The sequence below is a fragment of the Rhineura floridana genome, chromosome 11 (assembly GCF_030035675.1).
Source record: "Rhineura floridana isolate rRhiFlo1 chromosome 11, rRhiFlo1.hap2, whole genome shotgun sequence".
NCBI classification, from domain to species: domain Eukaryota; kingdom Metazoa; phylum Chordata; class Lepidosauria; order Squamata; family Rhineuridae; genus Rhineura; species Rhineura floridana.
The window spans coordinates 49,484,182-49,498,482 of NC_084490.1; the positions used below are offsets into that span (position 1 = coordinate 49,484,182).

At 43.2% G+C, this 14,301-nt stretch overlaps 1 protein-coding gene across 2 annotated transcripts in view; it reads left to right on the forward strand.

The window, feature by feature from the left end:
• Window positions 1-490: 490 nt before the first annotated feature.
• The window catches only part of SMARCE1 (SWI/SNF related, matrix associated, actin dependent regulator of chromatin, subfamily e, member 1), a 37,577-nt gene continuing 23,766 nt past the window's right edge, over window positions 491-14,301 (forward strand). The window contains exons 1-3 of one of the 2 annotated variants that reach the window (XM_061591174.1): window positions 491-542; window positions 1,053-1,096; window positions 2,611-2,654. In XM_061591174.1, coding sequence (XP_061447158.1) covers window positions 511-542; window positions 1,053-1,096; window positions 2,611-2,654 — 120 coding nt within the window. In that variant the 5' untranslated portion in view covers window positions 491-510. The remainder of the gene's footprint in view (window positions 543-1,052; window positions 1,097-2,610; window positions 2,655-14,301) is intronic. The other variant, XM_061591175.1, reaches the window with a different exon arrangement.

Genomic DNA, 14,301 nt, shown 5'->3' on the forward strand with positions numbered 1-14,301 from the left:
ATGGGGGCAAGGGTAAACATAGTAAAGAATATTTAATATTATACCCAGTATCATCTACTCTGACAGGCAGCAGCTCTCCAATGACTCAGGCATAGTTCATTTCTGTCATCTCCTTCCTGATCCTTTTAAACTTGTGATGATTGAACCTGTGGTCGTTTACATGCAACGTGCTCTGGCACCCAACCATGATTCCTCCCCAGCCAAGTTACATGTTGCAAGGGAAGTAGGGAATAAACTGTGTGATTACTATCCTGTCTAATTTAGCAGATAAATCCTTCCCAGTCCTGTGGTCTTAATAATAGGACCGGGGGGAGGGGCAGGGGGAATTCAAATGCTTGACAGGTATTGAGTATTGAATGGTCACCTCAGTCAGATGCTCCCTGCTCAAGGCAAGCTAACAAGTCAGGAAAAGACTTTGTTTGGTGTGGGAGAACTGTACCACACACCTTCTAACATATTTGAATTGTGGGCCTTAGCTTGTCTCAAAGGTACCACAGCTCCTTAACACTCATGTCAGATATGGCTGGTGGTGAACAACAAAGGTAAAGTATGTTGATTGTCATTATCTCTGCCTCTAAGCATGCTGTCAGGGTATTTCCAAACTGGCTGCCTGTTCACACACAGAGACTGATAGGCTGTGAGATACCTGAGAGAGCACTGCTATGACTAATGTTGTTCATACTCCACCAGTGGCAAAAGATTTGCACCATAGACTACAAGGCGTGAACATCACTGATGTTCTCTCACTGCATAGTGTATTAAATCCTCTAAACAGTGTTATCTTTAAACCATTTAGATCGTGATGAACTTATTGCTACTTCTCTATGCCAGAGAAATAAAGGGGAGTGGGTTGTATTCACTGGCATTTCCTCACAAATATAAACAGCTTCTGTTTGACAGCAAAGCATTTTTACTGCACTGTGACTGACTGTTGCATTCCTGAGGAGCTGATATCGTATTTTGGTTTTCTGGACTGTATTGGGTCAACTTCATATGCATGTTGTGTCAGGAGAGAAGTTGGTTTACAGTACTTTTCTCTTTTTGTTTTTCAGATCTAATGTCATCTGGTTGAACGTTTTGTCTATCAAAATGTCAAGTAAGTTCAACAGAGTTGTGTGTATATGTTTCTTTAACTCATGTCCACATATATAAAGTGGCACCAATTATTTCATTCCATGAAACAGCGCTAATGGTCACTGTGCTCTCTCCTTAGATTTTGAGCTACGTACTGAATGATGTAATCCTATGCACACTTACTTGAGAATAAACTCCTTTTAACTCACTCTGATACACTTCTGAGTAAACATGCATAGGACTGCACTACAAGTCTGAAAAGTGAATGTGCATAGTGCAGTACTCTTATTTAGATGCAGGGCACAGGTGCTGCTGTGTCAGCCTCCACTCCTACAGTGGGAACTGTCTTGGCCACCTGCTGGTCATTTTCACTTTCGCCAAGCAACTGGTTTATAACAAGTCTTATGTAAGAAGAATTGTCAAACTTACTAAATGCAAAAGATTAATGTGACCAAGAGCAACAAACTTCCAACTTGGTCCTCTCCAAACACTCTCCCTATCCCCATACCTACACCTTTCTCCTACCACTATTTTGCTGTGCAGTATGTGGGGATCCCTTGCATCAGAACCTTGCAGCTCTTGTTGACACCAGCAACCACCACTACACTCATTCTGGATTTTGCAGCTTTGTACTCTTCCTTGGCTTCGCTGGTGATGTTCATAACATTTTGTTGTAGAGGTGCTGCAGTCTTCTTGTGTGATACTTGTTACAGGATGTACAAACTCAGTACATTAACTCAGTTTTCTTATGAAGAGTCATGTTTGAAAATGCTTCCACATTAAAACTGTGCTTCATGATAAATGCTTACATGTGCATGTAAGCTTACAAGCTTGCTGGTACATTACCATTAGCATCAAAAAAAAAAACAACCCATCTCTCTTGTGTGTAAAACCTTCTACACTTGAGCACTTTCAAACAAGTGATATGTCATTTAAAGACTCAGGGCACTTCCAGATGATGCGTTTATTGAGCATTCATCTTGATTTGTTTGCAGGGAGATTAGACAACATTGGCTAATTCATGAGCATTCATTCTGAATTGTTTACGGGGAGGTTAGATGGAGTTGCATCAAAGCAAGTATTATCCTACAATTTCCAGCTCATTTTCTCATTATTTTCCTTGCTGCATAAAGTCCTGCTTTCAGGGAAGCAAGGTTTATCGCACCACAGCTCCAAATCAGCTTTAATTGTGCACCCTGAATTTGCCGGTACATGATTGAATCACACCTGAAAATAGCAACAGTCTGGATGCACAGTCTGGTTACAGTCACATGAAAGGTCTCATTGCTTCAGCAACTGGATCAGTCATCCTCTTGCTGTTTAGCTAGAAGAGAAATTCCACTGTACTGTTAAGCATTCTGTTCACTTCCTTCTTTGGAACTGCACACAACCTTGGGCAATCTTGTTTGAAGTATTTTCCCAAGTTACAGACCTTCCCATTTACCTTTTTCATTTGCTATCCAGAACCTTTCCTTGCAGTCTCTAGGTTCCAGTTCCACTATATAATCATTATTTCCCCTCTTCTTTTTAAAACAGAAAGGCCATCTTATGCCCCGCCACCCACCCCAGCCCCCACAACCGTAAGTATGGAAGCATTTTTCTTATTTCACTAACTAAAGCCTGGTTTTTATTAGTTCTACAGAGAAGATACTGGGGAGCTCCAGATACCTAATCAGACCAATGATTCCTTTCACACAATATGATTAAACTCTTGACTCCAATCCATACCACAGTCCACTGCTAACCCTGCTTCTAGGGTTCTCATACATACTGAATGCATGCTCTGTCTCCAAACTATAACTCATAACATGGTGTGACATTTGACATTCATTGTTCTAAAAAACACACATATTTTATCACTTGTTGGGATTAACCCTTTAGTTTAAGTAATGCCTTTCTTGGCTTCTCTTCAAAATATCTTAAAGCTAAACTTTGTAAAAGATGTGGCCATACATTTTTGGAAGCATGGAAAAATACAAGTCTAATTTATTAGGCAAGCTAGTTGTGAGAATGTGTATGGCAATAAGAGGCATTTGTGAATTTCCCCTCCTGTACTAATTGTTCCTTGTTGCAGTTATTTCCAAAGAGGAGGTACAGACACCTTGACGGGGATGGGGTGGGTGGGGATGCATTGGTATTTCAGCCATTAGAGATACAGTAGCAAAAGAGGGGTGTGTGTATATACACATGCACCACACAAAACAAGAAGGTTTTCACCCCTAAGCAACGGCTGTAGATTAACCTTCTGATCAAGATGTTCAAAGCATCTGTGTTGTGTACAATTGGGGGCAGGGGCAGACCAGATAAGAACAACATACACAAAGAGCAGAAGGGTAGGATTAAATGTAGGCCTCAGGTTTCCACTGTTTGACCATGTTTGCACAATGGTTTAGTGCAGTCAAGAAGAAACTTTTGCTTAACTGCAGTTGTTATGCTGTCAGAGCAACAAACTGGCAAATGCCAACTCTGGTTAGTTTAAAACAAGTCAAGTTCAAATTGTAGTTTCTGAAGCTGCCTAATCCAAGTTAATATTAACTGCAGGTCCAGGTTCAGATGACATGGAAAGTTGTGGTTAATTAAAAGTGGAGATCTTCAACCTCCTCCTTCTCAGTTGCATGGGAGATGCGGGAGGGGCTGTGTGGAAGCTCAAGGCTTGCTGCAGCTTATTGATGCTTCTGCATATAGCAGTAAACCAGATGTATGAGCTCAGAATTCATGTTTATTTTGTTTAGGGCTGAGGCAATTTTAGAAGCTATTTGCAGAGTCTGAGTGCTTCCAGAAAGGAGTTTACTGTGGACCTTGTGCTACTCATGCAGACAAGTTTACTCATGCATTGGCCACACAATGTCATTATTATCAAAATACCATCCCATACTTTTTTCCGTTTAATCTGGATTTTCTTTTACCCCAGAAAATCCAATAAGTAAAAATAGTCCATTATCCATCTGCAATTACTACTTGTGTGGAAGCTCATTAGTGCATTTTTTGTGGGCAGTTTGTTACATATGTGGTGACATTTTGATTAGTGTTCTGTATTGCCACACCCTCTTCTTCTTGCTCCTCACCTGAAGACAACTGAGCCATTTTGCTTCTGGTGGCCCAAACCATGTGAGTGTGCCTATTTCCACAGACTGCTGCATGCTGATGGCACAGCTGTAAGATCTCCACAGAGTGTACATATCACCTTTTTTTCTTTCTAAATGCTAAGGTCTTATGCAAGAGTGCTCTTGCATAATAGCTTCTGCATTAAATATATATATTTCCACCCCAAAAAAAGCACCAGCCTCTGTTTTACCCGTTGTATATTGGCTTGCCCTGGTGTTTATTTTCCCCTCCTTCTTAGCTAATCCAGGTTCAGTGGAGCAGCATCTCCTTTTGCACTTTTTTTTCAGGCTGGGAATGAGGAATCCAGCAAGATGGCCAAGTGAAGCACTTGGCAGAGGAACAATGATGGGAAAAAGTCTAGTGGGCCGAGCCAGACAGGGAGATGTACAATTACAAAGTGTAGCCATGGCTCACAGCTCCAAAAAACATTTTCCTCATGAGGGCGTCTTTGCCCTGCCACTCCAAAAAGAGAACAGTGCTCTCCCATCCTATGAATGCCTGTAACGACTTCATTGCATCTCCTACAGCCTGATTCACAAGCCTTAGTATGCAAGATGAAATTGAGGTGCACCCCTGATCATAAAGGCATCTGAAGAAAAAAACCCAATGAAATAGTAAAATGTGTGTTTTAAGGAAACGTGTGTAAAATACGTAACTTATTTGTGATTGAACACATGCGAAACGAGTGAAATAGACTGATCCATTCATCAGGCTGGTAACACTTCTCTGGTCTTGCGCACTTCCCAGTGAAAAAAAATTGTTTTTTTTAATGTGCGCAAGATGGTACGTATCTGCAGAGCTTGGAAAAGTTACTTTTTTTGAACTACAACTCCCATCAGCCCCAGCCAGCATGGTGCTGGCTGGGGCTGATGGGAGTTGTAGTTCAAAAAAGTAACTTTTCCAAGCTCTGCGTATCTGTGTGCATGTGGATCCTTGTGTGCCAGTCACGGCCATAGAAAAATCAACTGAAAAGCCAATTTATTTATTTTTTTAAAATCAGTGTTTGGAAATATCCTCAAGGTGCAAACTGCACACCTATTGCACTGTCTCAAAGTAATGATTTGTGTTTTTATTGCATTTATGGCTCATCTTACCAGGAACAGAACAAAACAGTGAAACAAATATTTGAATATAAAGTCCAACATTTCTGTCTGCCCAAACAAAAGAATATTTAATTGCCTGGGGTTTGTGATTCTCAGAATAGTTCCAGAGCTGGGACATGTGTTTTAAATTGTTTTAATACTACATTTTTGATTTCTGTAACCTACCCTGGGACCTAATGCTGATGGGTGGGCAATAAATATAATAATAAGAATTGTCCAGGATTGGAAGTGCTGGACAGAAGTGTTGGTTGGATCCCTTCTCCACCTCTTTCTGTGGCACTACTATACCTTTTACTTTTTGGTTCAATAAACCATGGCTTAGCATTAGGTGCTAACCCTGCCAAACAAGCTACAAGTTGAAACTGTGATTTGCTGTTGACTTACAAACCTTGGTTTGCTTTTAAGTGTGGCTTGGTGCTGTGTGAGAACCTGGCACTCTTCCTTAACCATGGTTTAAATCCACCCCCACTTTCACTCAGCTACAGAATAAAATCCCTGTTATTTAAAGTTGTGTTACCCAGCTGTCCCAACATTTTAGTCCCATAACATTTACATGGAAAAAAGTCCCACTGATTTCTGCAGGACTGACTTCCATGGAATGGGTTTTGCATTGGGATGCCAATAAGTAGCATAACTCCCTTTCTATTCTTCAGATGCGCTAAATGCTGCTTCCATTGGTTAATTCTTGTGCGGTTTCTCTTCAGGGCTACGATAGTCTATATTTTATCAATCAAGTTGAGACTTTATTCCATCAAACCTTCAACACCTCTTTTATGTTCATGGCTTTCAAGCTGAATTTTTTAAACTATTATGCTTTATGAAATTTTATAAACTGCCTTCAACTTCTTAAAGAAATGATTTTGTGTCATCCATTCCATACCAGGATAACTGTATGTAATCATTTCTCCATCAAATTGCAGTTTATAGCAACATCTGGATAGAATAGAGGCCATTTGAATTTATTCATTTACAGTATTTAATACCTCACCTGTCAGTTTTACAACCTCCATGGTTGCTTAGTAATGATATTTTAAGAAGATAAAAATAAACCTGGTAACAAAAATAATAATAATTAAAACCACGAGAAGCACATCAGCAGCCTTAAAGCAAATCTAAAAGAGACTTTGAATGGCCAGGCAAACAAGAAGGTATCCTGATTCCAACAGGATATGAAATTTGGTGCCAGGCTATGGTGCACCACAACTGACAAAGCTCTTTCTTTGGTTGCTACTCGCTTAATTTCAGGAGGGGCACCCAGAGAAGGGTCTCAGTAAAGGAGCTAAACATACAGACAGGTTCATATGGAAATAAGCAGTCCTTTTTGTACTTAACAGGTTCCAAGGTACAGAGGGTCTTAAAGGTTAACAGAAGCACTTTATGCTCAGAAATGGGCCAGCTGCCAGTGTAGATATTTAAGGACTGGTGAGATACATTTCATTTACTGGTCCTGGTAAACAATCAAGCAGCATGACTGTGCAACATATTACTGGATGCTTCTCTGTGCTTGGACCATGTTAGTTTGCTATCCCACAGAACCTCTGGCTCACTGCTGGACCTAGATAAGTGTTGAAATGTGCAGTGTTGCTGGTGACTATGAGGGAGAGGGCCTTTTCAGTGGCTGTGTCCTGACTTTGGAATACCTTTCCCAGATGTCTTTGGCACTAGGTAAACCTTTTTCTTCACCCAGTCTTTTTAATTATTTTTGTTGCTCAACTTTAATAATTTATGTGTATGGAATTTTTCAGCTGCCATTACATTTTTATGCATTGGATTTTTTATCTTGTATTTTAATGTTTGCATTTTAAACAGTGTATTTCATGGATTATAAAGATCCAAAATAAATACTAAAATTTGAACAATGAAGTGATTTTAAAAAGCACAGATGGCTTAAAACATTAATGGCTATTTCTGCTCAGCTGCGAATACTTAAATGCTTTTCTACAATATATCATGCTTTCTAAAATTAAGAATGCCCTTTAAGTATTGTAGCTTCATGTGGGTTTTTTATAGTGTTTAGGAATGTGGACAAGCACTGAATCACAGCTGAGAATCTCCCTTTTCTTGGACGTTTTCTTTCAGTGTCTTTCAGATGCACCTTAAGGCATTTTGATTTGGGTTGGCTGGAGCCAGCCTAGCACAATGGGTGGTGATAGTTCTAAGATTTTATTGACTGTTTTAGAATGCATATTTAAATCAAGAATGCAGTTTGCCATTCATCAAAGGAGAATAGCAATTAGCCCTCAAGCAGGCAGATAATTGACAAACTGTGGATGGTTCAGACATAATGTCAAATCATGATCTGGCATTATATGAGCAAGGAGCTTCAGGATTGTATTCATCCTCATTTCTTTGCATGCTACGACTCCCTTCTGATTTGGTTGTAAGGCAGGCCATGGTCTGCTGTTTTGTCCAAACCAGCAAACTATGGTTTGCACTTACACTGCAGACCAGGATTGGAAATTATGGTTTGATCTTGGTTAGTGTTCATGGTTTACCGGACAAGTACAAATCATAGTTTGCTGGTTTGGATAAAAATATCAACCGTGGTTGCCTCACGTCAGGTTTTATGGGAGGAAATCACATGATTCTGTCGCTGCTTGGTCTTGTAACACCAAACGTCTGCTGATGGAATTAGTTGGATACTGCACCGCATCTGCACCTATCCACTAATTTACCTTCTCTGAATCACTGTGCTATATCTTCCTTGCAGGGAAAATATTACATCATGTTTTTGCTGCTGTGCTTGTAGCTTCTCTCTGTCTGCTCTCTAGCTAAGAGCATCAACTCTGGCCAGCACAGCTGAGCATTTTGGAGCTGATGGGAGTTGTAGTCCAAAACATCTGGAGGGCACCAGGTTGTGGAAGGCTGCTGTATATTACAAATCTACAAATAAATTATTTTCACTCTTAACTAAAACATAAGTTACATTATGTAAACATCTTAGATTTATTTTATTAAACCATCTATAAATTTTCTAAAATAAAATTATACAACGTTTTATCACACTTTTACAGAGGGGTTACGTTAATACAAATAAATTTAAGTCCTGCAGATGGTTGTGTTGTGCACTTTATTTATTATTTATTTATTTTATTACATTTTTAGACCGCCCTATAGCAATAAGCTCCCAGGGCGGTGCACAGCATAGTAAAACAGGTTAAAATACAAAAACACAATAAAACATAATTAAAAATTTTCAATTTTAAATTCAAATTTTTAAATTTTTAAAATGCCTGGGCGAAGAGATAGGTCTTTACCTGGCGCCGAAAAGATAGCAAAGAAGGCGCCAGGCGTATCTCATCAGGGAGGGCGTTCCATAGTTCGGGGGCCACCACTGAGAAGGCCCTAGCTCTAGTTATCGTTCTCCGTGCCTCCCTATGCGTTGGGACACGGAGAAGGGCCTTCGACGTCGAGCGCAGCGACCGGGTAGGTACATGGCGGGAGAGGCGTTCCGCCAGGTATTGCGGTCCGATGCCGTTAAGGGCTTTATAAGTAAGAACCAACACTTTGAATCTGGCCCGGAAACATATTGGTAGCCAGTGCAGCTGGGCCAGGACAGGTGTTATATGATCAAATTTTTTTGTCCCAGTAAGAACTCTGGCCGCAGCATTCTGCACCAGCTGAAGTTTCCGAACCGTCTTCAGAGGTAACCCTACGTAGAGTGCATTACAGTAGTCCAATCTAGAGGTTACCAGAGCATGGATAACTGTGGCAAGGTTCTCCCTATCCAGATAGGGTCGTAGTTGGGCTACCAGCCGAAGCTGGTAGAACGCATTCCGTGCCACCAAGGCTACTTGAGCCTCCAGTGACAGGAGCGGATCTAATAAGACCCCCAAACTACGGACCTGCTCCTTTAGGGGGAGTGTAACCCCATCTAGGGCAGGTCGGGCATCAACCATCTGGGCAGAGAGCCCTCCCACCAACAGCATCTCAGTCTTGTCAGGATTGAGTCTCAGTTTATTAGCTCTCATCCAGTCCATTATCGCGGCCAGGCAGCGGTTTAGTACATTAACAGCCTCACCGAAGAAGATGAAAAGGAGAAGTAGAGCTGCGTATCATCAGCATATTGCTGGAAACGCACTCCAAATCTCCTAATGACCTCGCCCAGCGGCTTCATATAGATATTAAAGAGCATGGGGGACAGAACTGAACCCTGTGGGACCCCATATTGGAGTATCCAGGGACTCGAGTAATGCTCCCCAAGCACCAGCTTCTGGAGACGATTCTTGAGGTAGGAGCACAGCCACCGCCAAGCAGTGCCTCCAACTCCTAAGTCCTCAAGACGTCCCAGAAGGATACCATGGTCGATGGTATCAAAAGCCGCTGAGAGATCAAGGAGAACCAACAGAGTTACACTCCCTCTGTCTTTCTCCCGACAGAGGTCATCATACAGGGCGACCAAGGCTGTTTCTGTACCAAACCCCGGCCGAAAGCCCGATTGACATGGATCCAGATAATCAGTTTCATCCAAGAGAGCCTGGAGCTGGTGAGCGACCACACGCTCTAAAACCTTGCCCAGGAACGGAACATTTGCTACCGGTCTATAGTTGTCAAGATTTTCAGGGTCCAAGGAGGTTTTCTTTAGGAGCGGTCTCACCACTGCCTGTTTCAGGCAGGGTGGTACCACTCCCTCTCGTAAAGAGGCATTGATCACCTCCTTGGCCCATCCGGCTGTTCCGTTCCTGCTAGCTTTTATTAGCCATGAGGGGCAAGGATCCAGAGCAGAAGTGGTCGCCCGCACCTGTCCAAGCACCTTGTCCATGTCCTCGAGCTGAACCAACTGAAATTCATCCAGTAAAACAGGACAGGACTGTGCTCCGGACACCTCATTAGGCTCAACTGCTACAATATTGGAGTCAAGGTCCCGGCGGATGTTTGCGATCTTATCTTGGAAGTGTCTCGCAAACTCATTACAGCGGGCTATTGATGGTATTATTGCGTTCTGAGGACCAAAGTGTAAAAGTCCCCGAACAACCTTATAAAGTTCCGCTGGGCGGTTAGAAGATGACTGAATGGAGGCAGCAAAGTACTGCTTCTTCGCTGCCCTCACCGCCTTCACATAGAGCTTGGTAGAGATCTTCACAAGTGCAAGACCACAGCCGTCGGGAGTTCGTCTCCATTTGCACTCAAGCCGTCTCCTTTCTTGCTTCATCACTCTTAGCTCCGGGGTAAACCACGGAGCCAATTGAGCTCTGCAGAGGAGAGGGCGCACCGGGGCGATCGTGTCAACTGCCCGGGTCATTTCCGTATTCCACAGATTGACCAGGGTTTCAACAGGAGCGTCAGTTTTATCAGCCGGAAAACTCCCCAGAGCCTTCTGAAAACCTTCAGGATTCATTAGTCTCCGGGGGCGGACCATCTTAATAGGTCCTCCACCCTTGCAGAGGGGAGAAAACATTGTGAGCCTACACCTCAATAGGCGATGATCTGTCCATGACAGAGGAATAGATGTAAAATCCCTCACTCCCAGATCACCATCCCCTGCTCCAGTAGCAAAAATTAAGTCTAGAGTGTGCCCCGAAATATGCGTAGGGCCAGTAACAAATTGAGACAGCCCCATGGCTGTCATGGAGGCCATGAAGTCCTGAGCCGCCCCAGACAAAGCGGTCTCAGCATGAATGTTGAGATCCCCCAATACCATAAATTTGGGGGATCGCAACACCAAACCCGAGACCACCTCCGTCAGCTCAGTTAGGGAGGCTGTTGGGCAGCAGGGTGGACGGTACACCAACAGTATTCCCAGTCTGTCTCGCTGGCCCAACGTAATATGGAGACACTCCAGACCATTAGCTACCTGGATAGGGTGCCTAATGAGAGGGATGGAACTTCTATAGACCACAGCGATTCCCCCTCCCCGACCCTCGGATCTACCCAGATGCTGAACCGAGTACCCAGGTGGGCACAGCTGGGAGAGATTAATGCCTCCCAGATCGCTCACCCATGTCTCAGTAATAAACGCCAGATCGGCCGCCTCATCCACAATTAAATCATGGATGAGGGAAGCTTTATTATTTACCGATCTGGCATTAAGCAGCAGCAACTGGAGATCCGAGAGTTGGCTGATAGAACTACCAGCAATCCTGTGGATGTGGGGAGGACCGGAACACGGTACAGCCACCAATTGTCTGTGCCGAGTTCCCCTCAACCGGCATGTCCTCCTCACAACGCCATACCTCCCATTACCCGTCACTACGCTAACAGGGGCCCCCTCTGGTCCCCCCTCCCAATACCCTATCCTCCCGCCCAGGCACATAATAAAATAAAATAAAAATAAAATAAAATAAAATAAAATAAAAATACACACACACTCACAACATACAGTCATACAAACATCCACTCATTCCATTCAGGTCTACACAACAACCACAGTCCCGTGCTCCATGCGCACCAACGCAGCTCTCAAACCGTTCTTCTTCCTGGGAAAAGCGCCACCTGGGGCCTGGTCCTGCGAGGTGCCCACGTGCAGAGCAGGAGCCCAAGAAGGAGAGAGCAGAGATGTTATCCAGCAGCAGCAGCAGCAAAGCAGGCAGATGGCTCTCCCTCCCTGGGCAGTGATGGTCCTCCTCCCTTGCAGGCACTGGATCTCCCAAGCCCCCTCAGCCAGCCGGCTTATATATCCCCCCCAGAGAAGGGACAGGTGGAACAGTATCAGGCACAGCTGGCTGAGTACCTGGAGCCTGGTCCTGCAAGGTGCCCACGTGCAGAGCAGGAGCCCAAGAAGGAGAGAGCAGAGATGTTATCCAGCAGCAGCAGCAGCAAAGCAGGCAGATGGCTCTCCCTCCCTGGGCAGTAATGGTCCTCCTCCCTTGCAGGCACTGGATCTCCCTCCTCATGAGTAGATCCTTCCTCCTGAGTGGATATCTGGCAATCTTGCAGCCCTATGGACACTCGTCAACCATATTGAGCATGAAAATGATTGTCTCTTTTGGCTGGGATGCCCAAGCAGAAGATGAATTCTTTGTATAGGAAAGAGTACTATGTACCGCAAAGATCTTTTCAGACTTAACACTAAACTATGGTTTAGCCAGAAGAAAGAAACCGGAAGCTCTCTTTCCCATTTTTAACTAACCATAGTTTATCATTATGTCTGAACCCAGACAAACTGTGGTTCATTTTAACTGTGTTGTAGTCCTCCCCAACCTAATAATCTTCACATGCTTTAGACAACAACTCACATCAGCCCCGACCATTGGCTGTGTTGGCTGGGGCTGGTGGGACTTTGAGGCCAAAACATCTGGAGAATATGAGGTTAGGGAAGGCTACTTTAGAGGAAACGAAAGTTACACCAAAGTTTGAAGTTGACTTGTTTCTCTAAAGCATAGTCAGGACAAGCCACAATTTATCTGGGTTCAGATATAAACAATATCCTGTGATTTGTTAAAAATGAGAACAAATTCTCCTCATGGCTACCACCTATTGCTATTGTCTTTCATTCTGTTTTAAAGTATATGGTTAGAGAAGAGATCTCTACAGTGTCTGCTCAAGTGGCTTTTGAAGTGAGAGTGCTACTGCACTTGGGTCTGTTTGCAGGCTTCCTAGAGGCATCTGGTTGGCCGCTGAGAACAGGATGCTGGACTAGAGGGACTTTGGGCCTGATATGGCAGGACTCTTCTTATGCTTAATTTAAGGCATTGTTGTCAAAAAGCAAATTAGTTGGTGAGATACACTACTGCAGAAGAAGCACATGGGCCTTACCCATAATTTTTCATTTAAAAAAACTTGTTCCTCCTCAGTATCATCAACATTAATTCTCTTTGCTCCTCTCCATGGTGCTCACTCATCACCTCACATCTGGCCCATTGGCCATAGGTTGGAACACATGTGAAAGCTTTATTGGTGAGGATGTATCTCAGCAATCTGTTTCAGGTGACAGACAAGTCTTATGGTGGCAGATCCTAGCAAATTGCACTCCTGCTACACTTTCCACTGCAGATGTAAAATGGGAAAACAGATGCCATGGCATGTAGTAGCAGCCGGTACTAAGTCAAGGGCACGCTGCTAAGGGCACCACCTTCTTGATTTTGAAAATGGCTGCACGTTGTGAAATACTGTGTGGGTGCTATGGGCAATATTGTGAACCCCAAAGGATTGGATGCATTTGAGACCCCTTGATTGATTGATTCAATTTAAATACAGTTGAATGCTGTCAAATCCTTAGTTTTTGAGAATATTGAAAGATGCATGGGATGTTTTATAGCTTAAACAACATCTACCAGTCACTGTTATAATGAGGAGTACTATCTTACAATTGTCTCCTTTGTTCTCTTATACTAAAAAAAGAGTCCACAATGGCTTTTTAAAATAAATAAATAAACAAGTTTGCTCTTCTTACTCTGCCCCAGTGATTGGACTAACTAAACGTTTTAGTTTATTGTTACATTTGTATCCTCCACTTCCTCAAGGAGCAGAAAACAAGCCTCTGTTGTAGGCTAGCCTGAGAGAGTGACTTGTCCTGGGCTTTGTAAATCCCCTGAATGGGGGTTTGAGGAGCATGAGTCTCCTGTGGCCAAAACAAAACTTGATCTATTTGCTTTGCAGAGGGCAGCAGTTCACATAGAGAAATAAAAGCATTTAGTGGTGACTTGAACTTAACGAATCAATCTTGCCAGCGTCATATTGATTGGGGGTAACCCTTGAGATCATAAGCGAAGCACTGCCCCCTCAACCCACTCCACATATGCTAAACACCAATAATCCAGTCTGCATTTGCACCAAGTCACTTAAGTTCAGTGAGTGTTGGTTTATTCAGTCAAGCAGATTGTTGAGCTCTTTGCAGAACATAAAGGAGATAGGGCCCTGCTACTTCAACGATAGGGAAAGAACAAAGGGAGCGTGAGGGGTTGGTAAGGAGCAGTTAGGATGTTAGATATATGTTGCAGTTATTTAGAAAGCACGCAGTTCAGAATAATGTAAGTCTAGAAAAAAGACAGGATCCACACCCAAAGTCTTGCACAATAGGGTTTCCAGTGCAAATATATAGCCCACAAACTGGAGGCTTATGGTGACTCAGGAACAGAAG